The 12669-nt window shown below is 51.7% G+C and overlaps 1 protein-coding gene across 1 annotated transcript in view; it reads right to left on the reverse strand.

The window, feature by feature from the left end:
• plg (plasminogen) overlaps nucleotides 1–12669 on the reverse strand; it is a 286792-nt gene that overhangs the window by 222173 nt on the left and 51950 nt on the right. Inside the window, exon 7 of the mRNA XM_072503655.1 lies at nucleotides 9489–9607. Coding sequence (XP_072359756.1) covers nucleotides 9489–9607 — 119 coding nt within the window. The remainder of the gene's footprint in view (nucleotides 1–9488; nucleotides 9608–12669) is intronic.

Raw genomic sequence — 12669 nt, forward strand, 5'->3', positions numbered from 1 at the left:
CATGCAACATGGCGCTGGTCGCGCCAGGACCCCGCCTGCCAAATAGTGCTCCTCTTAGGCCAGGCTTGCCACCTCTGGACTACCCCCCACCAGTGCCCCCACCAAAGCCCTCCCTGCCCCAGATCGGCTCCCCCCTGACTGTGGCGGCACTAGACTCAGTCTGTAGCCGTCACGCCGGTTTCCCCCCCAAAAAAGCACACGCACCCCACGCCGGCGGGAACTCGGCCCATTGGAGGTGGACATCAGGAAGGGCCTCAGGAACGTCCGTTTTGGAGGGGGCGGAACATCGCAAAAGCAGCGCTGCCCCCGATTTTGGCGTCACCGGGTATTCTCCGGCCGATCGCTGAATGCGATTTCGGTGTCGACTGGAAAATCCTACCCAAGATCAGGGATAGGTTAAAAGGCAGTGGGAAAAAATTGACGAAGATTTAATGGAGCCAAAGACAAAAGGAATGGTAATTGTTTTTTATGTATTCATTTATATGATATTGGCATTGCTGGTTAGGCCAGCATGTATTGCCCATCTGAATTGCCCTTGAAAAGGTAGTGGTGAGCTGCCATCTTGAACTGCTGTAAACAAGTGTTGTAGGTACACCAACAGTGCTGTTAGGGACGAAGTAACTGGATTTTGACCCAATGACAGCAAAAATACGGTGAAATAGTTCAAATCCAGGATATTGGGTGCCTTGGAGAACTTCAAGGTGGTGGTATTCCCATGCATTTGTTGGTCTTAACCTTCTAGATGCTGGTGGTCATGGATTTGGAAGACTGTCTAAGGAGCCTTGGTGAGTTCCTGTAGTGTATCTTGCAGATGTCGCAGTGCATCGGTGGTGGAGAGAATCAATGTTTGTGGATGGGGTTCCAATCAAGTGGGCTGTTTTGCCCTGGATGGTGTCAAGCTTCTTGAGTGTTGCTGGAGCTCCACTCATCTGGGCAAATGGAGAGTATTCCACCACACTCCTGACTTGGGTCTTATTGATGGTGGACTGGTTTTGGGGAGTCAGACGGTGAGTTACCAGCCTCTGACTTGCCCATGAAGCCACAGTATGGTTAGTCCAATTCACTTTCTGGTCAATGATAACCCCCAGGATGTTGATTATGGGGATTCAGCGATACTAATGAAATGAACTGAAATGAAATGAAAATCGCTTATTGTCACAAGTCGGCTTCAAATTAAGTTACTGTGAAAAGCCCCTAGTCCGGCACCTGTTCGGGGAGGCTGGTACGGGAATTGAACCGTGCTGCTGGCCTGCCTTAGTCTGCTTTCAAAGCCAGCGATTTAGCCCTGTGCTAAACCAGCCCCTGTGCTAAACCATGCCATTGAAAGTCAAAGGTTGATAGTTAGATTCTCTTGTTGTAGATGGTCATTGCCTGGAATTTGTGTGGCAACAATGTTATTTGCCACTTGTCAGCCCAAGCCTGGGATATTGTTTGGGTCTTGCTGCATTTGGACATTGACTGCTTCAGTATCTGACGGGTTGAGAATGGTGCTCAGCATTGTGCAATCATCAGAGAACATCCTGACTCTGACCTTATGATGGAAGGAAATTGAAGGAAGGAAGGTTATTGTAAGCAAGTGTCGTTTGATAGCACTGTTGATGACCCCTCCCCCATCACTTCACTGATGATTGAGAGTAGACTGATGGAATGGTAATTGAACACATTGAATTTTCCCTGTTTTTGTGTACAGGAAATACGTGGGCAATTTTCCACATTGCTGGATAGATGCCTGTACTGCAGCTGGCCTGGAACAGCTTGGCAAATGGCGCGGCACGTTTTGGAGCATAAGTCTTCAGTATTATTGCCAGAATATTGTTAAGATCTTTGCAGTATCCAGTGTCCTTTGCCGTTTCTTGGGAGTGAATCAAATTGGCTGAAGGGACCTCTGGAGGAGGCCGTGATGTACCACCAACTCATCATTTCTGGCTGAAGACTGTTGCAAATGATTCAGCTTTATCTTTTGCACTGATGTGCTGAGATCCCCCATCACTGCAGATGAGGATATTTGTGGAGCCTCCTACCTTAGTGATTGTTTAATTGTCCACCACCATTCACGACTGGATGTAGCAGAACTGCAGCTCCTAGATCTGACCTATTGATTGTGGGATAATTTAGCTGTCTATCACTTGTTGCTTACACTGTTTGGCATTTGAGTAGCCCTGAGTTGTAGCTTCACAAGGTTGACACCTCAGTTTTAGGTTTTCCTCGTGCTGTTCCTGGCATGCCCTCCTGCATTTGTCATCGAACCAGGGGTGATCCCCTGGCTTGGTGGTAATGGTAAAAGTGGGGATATGCTGAGGTATGAAGTTACAGATAATGTTTTTTTTAAATAAACTTAGAGTATCCAAATCTTTTTTTTCATAGAAGAATGAGAAGAGGGAATACAATTAAGGGGCAATTTAGCGTGGCCAATCCACGTACCCTGCACATCTTTGGGTTGTGGGGGTGAGACGCACGCAGACACAGGGAGAATGTGCAAACTTCACATGGACAGTGACTCGGGGCTGGGATCGAACCTGGGACCTCAGCACTGTGAGGCAGCAGTGCCAACCATTGCACCACTGTGCCACTTTATTACAGATTGTGGTTGAATATAATTCTGATGATGTTGATAGTCCACAGTGCCTCATAAAGCCCAGTTTTAAGATGCTAGAACTGTTCAAAATCTATCCCTATTTAGCACGGTGATAGTGCCATATAACACGATGGAGGGTATCTTCATTGACATTAATTGGCCCTGCAATGTCATCATCCATCCGGACTGACAAGTCGGATGCGATTTAACCGAATGGGAATTATGTCGCTCAGCGAGCACGTTTAGCTGCGTGTTTCCCGGAGCTCGCAGTGCTGAGAAACTCAACACTGTCTAACGTGACTCCGGCTATAAACGGGGCCTCAGCGGGAACACGCAGCCGAGGTGGCACTGAGTCCCGTTTCCTGTACTAAGGAGCCTCGCTCATCGAAACTCCTCAGTGCAGGGAGAGATTGGGTTGCCATTTTTAAATGGTATCCCCATCTCTTTGAGCCCCCGACATGACGTCTGAACCCGCCAAGCCCCAACTCACTGTCGGGGGGAGGGGGGGGGGGCGTCCCTAGGCCTCCCTCACACTCCCACACCCACGCAGAGCACCCCACCGTCTGATCACTACCGCGGAGAATCATCAGACTGGCGTCGGAGCGGTGTCGCATGATTCACGCCCCCCGGCGCCGGGTCGGAGAATCCCGCCCAGGATTTGATGGAAAGAGTTAATGGAGCAAGTAGTGTCTGAGGAGAGGACAGAGGAGTCAATGGCTCTCATATTGACTGAGACAGGTTTTCAGAGCAGTGGAGAGGAAATACGGTCAAGAGTTTTAAACATACGATATATATACATGGTCTTTTTTGGCACAGATTTGCCTGTACAGCACTTCCTTTATTCAGTATTGCAGTCAATGAAGGACTTCTGGTGGCGGCCATGGTGTGAGTGGTCGCACATTTGGTGGTTCCCACTCGTGGTGGATGTTTTGGACCTTTTCCCCGGCTAACAGCAGAACTGAGAGATTGTAAAAGTTGCAGTAGGGGTGGAAAAAGAGAGTGTCCTACCAGTATATGGATTCATGGACCAGAAGTGGGTGAAAAAAAAGAGAACAACGGTCGAAAGCTGCTGTCGTGCCTGCGACAGGGGGAAGGTGATGGAGGGTCAGGGTCCAATCTTGCCCGTCCAATGGTCGACAGACCAGCTAGTGGGCTTCCTCCATGAGAAATTTGCCCAGCAAAGGAAGGAGAACTTGGAGGACCTGGCCAGGGTGGTGGACCCGATAAAGGCGGGGATCGACCGCATGGAGATGAGGTTAGAGACCCAGGACCAGGCGATCCAGAAGGTGGAAGAGACGGTGGGGATGCACGAGGAGCAACTGGCTGTGGAGATGGGGTTAATGCGAGATGAACAAAGTAGCCTGCAGGAGAAGGTGGAGGACCTGGAGAATAGATCGCACAGACAGAACGTTAGGATCGTGGGCCATGCCGGAGGGCAATGAGGGAGCAGACACTGGCGCATATGTAGCGTGGATGTTCGAGAAGCTACTTGATGAAGGGGCATTTGCTTGGCCCCTGGAGGTGAACCGGGCGCACAAGTTGCTGATGAGGAAGCCCCAAGGGAATGAGCCACTGAGGGCGATGGTGGATAAGGTGTAAATTTTGAGATGGGGCAGGCAGATGAGGTGCACTTGGGAAGGCAGTGAGCTGTGCATCTATCAGGACCTGGGTGCAGAGCTGGCCAAAAGGAGGGCGAACTTCAACAAGGTGAAGACGGCCTCACTAAGAAAAGGGTGAAGTTTGCATTTATACCCAGCGTGCTTGTGGGTAACATATGAAGGCCAGGAACTCTACTTTGGGTCACCAGAGGAGAAGATAGAATTTGTTAGAGATAATGGACTGGCAGAAGAAGGAGGACATTGACTTCTGGAGGGGATGTTCCTGTTTTCTATTTTGGTATTTTTGCAGTTTGTATGAACCACTTTTGCACTAGGTGTGGGGCCGTTGGGCTGTTCTGGGTTTGTTTTGTTCTTGATTGGGGTTGGTGGGGATTGTAAAGTTTTGAGGCAAGATCAATTGAACAAAGACTAGAGTTGGGTACAACTGAGGCTTTATTGTTCTAAGATGTGTGGCCTCCCACAGCAGCTGGCAAAATGGCTGCTGAATGGAGGACACGCATATTTATACTCTGCCTACTGGGCGGAGCCAGCAGGCAGGGACTACCGGCGAACCTGTAGTACAGGTCCTACCTTACATCACCTAATACAGGTGCAACAGTGGTTTACCACATTCACCCTCTGTTAAAATTGAGCCCGGCGGGGGTGGTGGAGAATTACATACAGCAATGAATTTATATTTACAGTATTTGATCAGAGAATCAAAAATGTCTTTTGAAGTCCGGTGCCAGTTAGAGATTTAACCGGTCTGGTGCCTTGATGTTCCGCTGGGAGCGACGTAGCGGTGGCGGCGATGTCGATGGTGGCCTGATGTTCGGTGACTCCGGGAGCGTGCCGAAATCCTCTTCATCCTCGGGCGTGGGCAGGGGAAGGACGGATGATCCTGGTGGGGTTAATGCTGGGAGCGCCAGGGGAGGGGAGGGTGGCGCCGGGCCGGAGGGGTGTGTGTGTGTGGAACCTGCTGGTGCCAGGTCCCTGAGGGAGACAGTATCTTGGCAACCGTCGGGGCACCCCACGTAGGCATACTGGGGGTTGGCATGGAGCAATTGCACCCTTTCCACCAACGGGTCCGCCTTGTGGAGGCGGACTTGCCTACGGAGCAGGACTGGTCCTGGAGCTGCGAGCCAAGTCAGGAGCGACACCCCGGATGTGGACTTCCTGGGGAAAGCCAAAAGATGTTCATGGGGTGTGTTGTTAGTAGTGGTGCACAGCAGTGACTGAATGGAGTGGAGTGCATCAGGGAGGACCTCCTGCCAGTGGGAGGCTGGGAGGTTCCTGGATCGTAGGGCCAGTTGGACGGCCCTCCATACCATCCCGTTCTCCCTCTCTACCTGCCCGTTTCCCCGGGGGTTATAGCTGGTCGTCCTGCTGGAGGCGATACCCCTACTGAGCAGGAACTGACGCAGCTCATCGCTCATGAATGAGGATCCCCTGTCACTGTGGATATAGGCAGGGAACCGATCAGAGCGAAGATAGTGTTTAGGGCTTTGATGACGGTGGCAGACGTCATGTCGGGGCATGGGATGGTGAAGGGGAACCTGGAGTAATCATCGACCACACTGAGAATATACGTGTTTCGGTCAGTGAAGTGGAGGGGCCCTTTTAAATCCACGCTGAGGCGTTCAAAGAGGTGGGATGCCTTCACTAGGCGCACATGGTCAGGCCGGTAGAAGTGTGGCTTGCACTCCGCACAGACCTGGCAGTCCCTGGTGATTGTCCGTACTTCCTCGACGGAGTAGGGCAGGTTGCGGGCCTTTATGAAATGGTACAACCGTGTGACTCCCGGGTGACAAAGGCTGTCGTGCAGGGTCCGGAGTCGGTCAACTTGTGCGCTGGCACATGTACCTCGGGATAGGGCGTCTGGCGGCTAGTTTAGTTCGCCGGGGCGATACAAAATCTCGTAATTATAGGTGGAGAGCTCGATCCTCCACCGCAAGATTTTATCGTTTTTGATCTTGCCCCGCTGTGTGTTATTGAATACGAAGGCTACCGACTGTTGGTCAGTGAGGAGAGTGAATCTCCTGCCGGCCAGTTAATGCCTCCAATGCCGCACAGCTACAACGATAGCTTGGGCCTCTTTTTCGATGGCTGAATGCCGAATTTCTGAGGCATGAAGGGTGCGGGAAAAGAATGCCATGGGTCTGCCTGCCTGATTGAGGGTGGCGGCTAGGGCGACGTCCGATGCGCTGCTCTCTACTTGAAAGGGCAGTGTCTCGTCTACTGCGTGCATCCTGGCCTTGGCGATATCGGCTCTGAAATGGGCGAAGGCCTGCTGTGCCTCGGCCGTCAGGAGAAAATGGGTGGACTGAATGAGTGGGCGGGCCTTGTCCGCATAGTTTGGGACCCACTGGGCGTAGTACGTGAAGAACCCCAGGCAGCGTTTGAGGGCCTTGGGGCAGTGAGGGAGAGGGAGCTCCATGAGGGGGCGCATGCGGTCGGGACCGGGCCCCAGAACTCCGTTCTGGGCCTCATAGCCGAGTATGGCTAAGCGGGTCGTGCTAAACATGCACATCTCCTTGTTGTAGGTGAGGTTGAGGAGTGTGGCGGTGTGGAGAAATTTGGCAAGATTGGCATCGTGGGTCTGCTGGTCATGGCCGCAGATGGTGACGTTGTCTAGGTATGGGATGGTGGCCTGCAAACGGTACCAGTCGACCATTAGGTCCATTTCCCTTTGGAAGACCGAGACCCCGTTAGTGACGCCGAAGGGGACCCTGAGGAAGTGATAGAGACGACCGTCCGCCTCGAAAGCGGTGTATGGACGGTCTGATTTACGAATGGGGAGCTGGTGGTAGGCGGATTTGAAGTCTACCGTTGAGAAGACCCAGTACTGCGCAATTAGATTGGCCATATCAGATATGCGTGGGAGGGGGTACGCGTCGAGCTGCGTGTCCCGATTGATGGTCTGACTGTAGTCCACGACCATTCTGTGTTTCTCCCCAGTTTTAACGACTACCACTTGGGCTCTCCAGGGGCTGTTGCTGGCTTGGATAATACCCTCCCGAAGCAGCTGCTGGACTTCGGACCTGATGAAGGTCCTGTCCTGGGTGCTGTACCGTCTGCTCCTGGTGATGACGGGTTTGCAATCCGGGGTTAGATTGGTGAAGAGGGAAGGCGGATTGACTTTTAGGGTCGCGAGGCCTCACAGAGTGAGGGGTGGTAGGGGCCCGCCGAATTTGACGGTTAGGCTCTGGAGGTTACACTGGAAGTCCAGGCCGAGTAGTAGGGCAGCGCAGAGGTTAGGGAGGACGTAGAGGCGGAAGCCACTGGTTTCTACGCCCTGGACCGTGAGTGTGACCGTGCAGAACCCCCGGATTGCGACGGAATGGGATCCGGAGGCCAGGGAAATTCTTTGGTTGGCGGGGTGTACCGCGAGGGAGCAGCGCCTTACCGTATCTGGGTGTATGAAGCTTTCGGTGCTCCCGGAGTCCAGCAGGCAACTGGTCACCTGGCCGTTGATTTTCACACTGGTCGATGCGGTGGCCAAGTTGTGCGGACGAGACTGGTCGATCGTCACTGAGGCGAGTCGTGATCGGTTGTCGCTGACGTTGGATGATGGGAGCCTGGGGGGCCCAGGTCCTGGAATGCTGTCGGTGTCCATGTCCCGTGGGGGAGACAAGATGGCGGCGCCTGAAGATCCTGCGGGTGTCAAAATGGCGGCGCCCATGGGCCGCACGTTGCGGGGGTTGGACAAGATGGCGGCACCCATGGGCCGCACGTGGACTGAGGGGGAGAAGATGGCGGCGCCCACTGGCCGCATGTGGCCCCGGGAGATGAAGATGGCGGCGCCCACTGGCCGCGTGTGGCCCCGGGAGGTGAAGATGGTGGCGCCCACTGGCCGCGCATGGTCCGGGGAGGTGAAGATGGCGGCGCCCATTGTGTGTAGGCTAGGGGGGTGGGGGCGATAGCGGCGACTGCGCGGGCCTGGCACACTGTGGTGAAGTGCCCCTTTTTGCTGCAAGCCTTGCAAAGGACAGCGCGGGCCGGGCAGCTTTGGCGAGGGTTTTTCTGCTGGCCGCAGAAGTAACATCGGGGAACCCCGTGGTGAGCGGGCTGGCGTGTGGCGCAGGTGTACTGGCTGGGTAAGGCGCCCGCTGGGGCGGCCGTCTGTGGGGTCCACGAGGGGTAGGAGGGGTGGGCCGAGCGGCTGGTGGGGTAGGCCTGAATGTTACGTGAGGCAACCGTCATGGAGAGCGCTAGCTTCTTTGTTTCAGCTAGGTCGAACGTGGCCCCTTCTAACAGTCTTTGGCGTATGAGGTCCGACCCAATCCCCATTACGAACACGTCCCGCATAAGAAGGTTGGAATGTTCGGTGGCCGTAACGGCCTGACAGTCACAGTCCCGAACGAGTGGGATTAGAGCCCGCCAGAAGTCTTCTATGGACTCACCAGGGAGTTGAGAGCGAGTGGCGAGTATGTGCCTGGCGAAGAGCGTGTTCGTTTTCTGTGCGTAGTTTTCTTTGAGAAGTGCCATGGCGTTGGCGTAGTTCGGGGCGTCCTGGATCAGTGGAAACACGGTGAAGTTCAACCTTGAGTACAGGATCTGTATCTTCTGAGCCTCCGGAACATGGGTGGCCGCTGAGTTGAAGTACGCCTCGAAGCAAGCTGGCTAGTGATTAAAGTCCTTTTTGGCATCGCTTGATTGCGGATCCAGCTGCAGGTGATCTGGTTTGATTCGGAGGTCCAGCTTTTAGAAAATCTTAGAGCAATAAATTGAGGCACGATCAATTGAACAAAGACTAGAGTTGGATACAACTGAGGCTTTATTGCTCTAAAATGTGTGACCTCCCACAGCAGCTGGGGAAATGGCTGCTGAATGGAGGACACGCATATTTATACTCCGCCTACTGGGCTGAGCCAGCAGGCAGGGACTACCGGCGAACCTGTAGTACAGGTCCTACCTTACATCACCTAATACAGGTGCAACAGTGGTTTACCACAAGTTTGCACTGGGAGGATGGTTGAGCGGGGAGGGGAGGGGAATCAGTGAGGGGTAGGATGCTAGGCGCCATGGGCGGAGGCTACCAGACTTGCTGTGCGGGCTAGCTCACGGAAACGCAGTAGGGGGTGAGCAGGTGGTTAATGTGTTGATGGGGGTTGGGATTGTTATTTTGTTATGGGGTTAAAAAAAAGAAAAGTATTGCAGTCAATGTGAAGCAAGTGAAGTCAAGAGAAGAAGACTTTCACTCATTAGACTAGCTCGGGTCAAATAACTAAGTCTGAAAAGTGAAATGGCAGTGTGCTAACTCACTGTATGACTCAGATCCTAAAGGGCACGTATGAAGAAACTGAGACACGTACCACACCGTGGAATACTGCAGAATGACCATCGTTTGTTGGAGTCAGTTGTGAAACACCACGGCCGAGGTTCCCAATCTGGATTCCGACAGTAGTTCTCCTCGAGATATTTATCTGGAAAACTGAAGGTTCTCATTTTTACTTCTGGTGAAGAAACTTTGATATTGAACATTGATCTGACTGTGAGCCTTGCACAGTATAATCAGGAAAACGCTATTTACAGAAATTTCTTTCAAGTGCAGCTCAGGGACAACAACCACAACTTGGATTTTATACAGGGCTGTTAACATAGGAAAATGTCCCATAGTGCTTCATAAGTGTTATCAGAAAAAAATTGACACAGCCACAAGGCAATGGAGTATTAGTACATGTAACCAAACGTTTGGTCAAAATGGTAGGATTTACAGAGCATCTTAAAGGAGGTCAGAAAGATAAAAAGGTTAGGTACAAATTCTACAGCTTAGAATCCAAAGGCATGGCTGCCAATGCAAGATAGAAATAAGGAAATAATAGAATTGGAGGACAGAGATCATGGAGAGCTAGAGGAGGTAACGGAGAAAGGGAGAGGTGAGACCATGGAGGGATTTGATTACAAGGATGAGAATTTTTAAAAGGTTACCATGCAATGAAACAGTTTGACACAGCTAATGTAAAACAATGCCCAGCATCTGTACATACACATAAGATGAGGTGGCTTGCCTGCTTTGCAATTGCAGCTATGCTTTTGAGTAAAGTCCTCACATAATAGTATCTCGAATGAGTAAGAACCAATTGAATAAGCATTCCTTATTTCCAAGAATGTACATTGTTCTGACCTTTGAACTAGCGGACTATGGTTGAAATCGTTGAAAAGCTCTTATTAAGATTAATTATTGTGGAGTCAATTGTAAAAGGATAAATTGTAATTTTTTTATATATAAGAAATACTGGTCCATGAGACTGAAGAAGCTTTGACCTTGAAACAGTACCAACAGGAAGGCAATTAAGGCCAAAAGTCGTGTGCCTGGCAGACACAAAGGAGAGCTGGAGTTGGAAGGAATCAACACACAGATGTGGGCACAAAGAATTTCTGCTGCAAGATACAGTTAGCAAACTGGTAACGAGTTTTGGAGTAAGCTGAACTCTGCACAAATGTTTTGTTTTCTGTTTGGCAAAAGAAAAGTAGATGCTCCTGGGAAAGAGAAGTATGGCTGAGCTAAAAGAGACTGGGTGTGATTCTCCATTTGGGAGACTATGGGCGGGATTCATCGTTCCCGGCCCCCAATCCGTAATCGGCGATCAGGCGGAGAATCCTTCCGATAACGAAATCGAAGGTGGAGCCCGTTTGACGGCGGTTTTATGTGCTCTGCCCCCTCCGAAATGGCATCATCGTGTTGCGTGTTGCACGCCGTTGGGATAACCATAGAGCGTCACCTGAAGGCCATCACACGAAGCTCTACCCCGATGCACCAAGTTCCCGACTGCGCGATTGACGTGTGGTCTCAGCGGTCGGGTACCGGGCGTGGCGGATGCGGACTGTGTCCACGCTGCCACAATCGGGTGGGAGCCGTGCTGCTGGCCGGGGGGGGGGCTTCCGCGAGGGCTGGGGGGGTCCGGCGGGGAGTGGCCTCGGATGCACTATCTGGCAGGTCGGGTCCGCACATGGCCGGCGCCAATGTTTAACAACGCGACCACTGCAGGTCGCCAGCGTGTGCATGCGCGGCCACAGACCAAGCCATCCTCCAGCCATTTTTTATGTGGGAGCCGGGGTTTTACGCAGCACGGCTGCTAGCCCCTTACCAGTCGCAGGATTGGTGAGGGATGCTCTGATTTTTTTGACGTAATACGCCACAGATCCTCCACATTTAGCCTCAGAAACGGTGAATCCAGCCCTATGTTCTCCCACCTGAGCTGAATTGCCCCTGCTTTGCGCTCCTGAGTGCAAATGAGAAAGCTATTCCCAATCCTTCAGCATGCAAATTTCTGCATGGCTAGGATTGCGAGGGATTCCCGAGGGAATTCTGCTATTAGGCCGCCATTTTGAGAGGGGCCCGATAGCGAGGTCCCATGGTTGCCCCGCATTGCAATTCAGCCTCCCTCTGCCCTGCTGCACAATTCAGCCGCCCACTCCAGATATTCTGGGTCTCCCCCCATTCCCCCAGTACAGGGGGTGACCAGACCCACCCACCTTTCCCCCAATAAAAGTACCCTCTAAATAAAGGTACCCCAGAGATCCCCTAAATAAAGGAGCCCCAAAGACCTCTAAATAAAGTTACCTCTCCCAGAGACCTCCTAAATAATAGGGCCCACCCAGAGACCCTCTAAATAAAGGTACCACCAGAGATCTCCTACATAAAGGATCCCCAAAGACCTCTAAATAAAGGGACGTCCCCCGGAGATTTCCAAAATAATGGGACCCACCCAGAGACCTCGGCAATAATGGGACACCCCCAGAGACCCTCTAAATAAAGGTACCCCCAGAGATCCCCTAAATAAAGGATCTCCAAAGACCTCTAAATAAAGGGACCTCCCCCAGAGACCTAAAGAAAGAGACTCCCTAAATAAAGAGACTCCCCCACAGAGCCACCTGAAGAGAGACCCCCGAGAAGAGAGAGTCTGAAGTTCGCTAAATGTTTATAAACATCAAGGTTTGATTGATAGGTCCTGGACCACTTCAAACAAAATTAATGCTTCAGGTTTGAGTGATTTTGAAGTGGTCTGCTGGAAATTGACAGCACTTAATTCTGCTTGAAATGGTCCAGGACCAGACACTCAAAGCTTGATGTTAAACATTGCCCTTAGAGCATTTCAGAGTTACTCAACAGTGAAGAAAGTTGAATGGAGCAATGCTGACAAATGTGTGTGTGTGGAAGCTGTCAATGGCAGCCTAATAAAATCATTATCAAATAAAATGAATGAATGGCTTGCAGCTCAAGGATCTGAGGGGGTCTAAACACAGCTGACTGGTTTTCTCTGTCCAGGAATTGGCACTTGGCGATTCCTGTGTCTGAGCAGGTGTATTGCCCAGGTGAGTGTTAAAGCAATACTTTTTTTCACTGCCTCTGTCTGGACAGCTCTCTAGCTTCCAGGCAGGGGTATCTCTTCTGGTGGGTTTCCTGACAGGGGTCTCTTTTCTGGGGGTCTGTGAGGGGTTTCTTTATTTAGGGGTCTCTGAGGACCCTCTTTATTTAGGGGGTCTCTGGTT

Source organism: Scyliorhinus torazame, chromosome 1 (genome assembly GCF_047496885.1).
Source record: "Scyliorhinus torazame isolate Kashiwa2021f chromosome 1, sScyTor2.1, whole genome shotgun sequence".
Classification (NCBI taxonomy): Eukaryota; Metazoa; Chordata; class Chondrichthyes; order Carcharhiniformes; family Scyliorhinidae; genus Scyliorhinus; species Scyliorhinus torazame.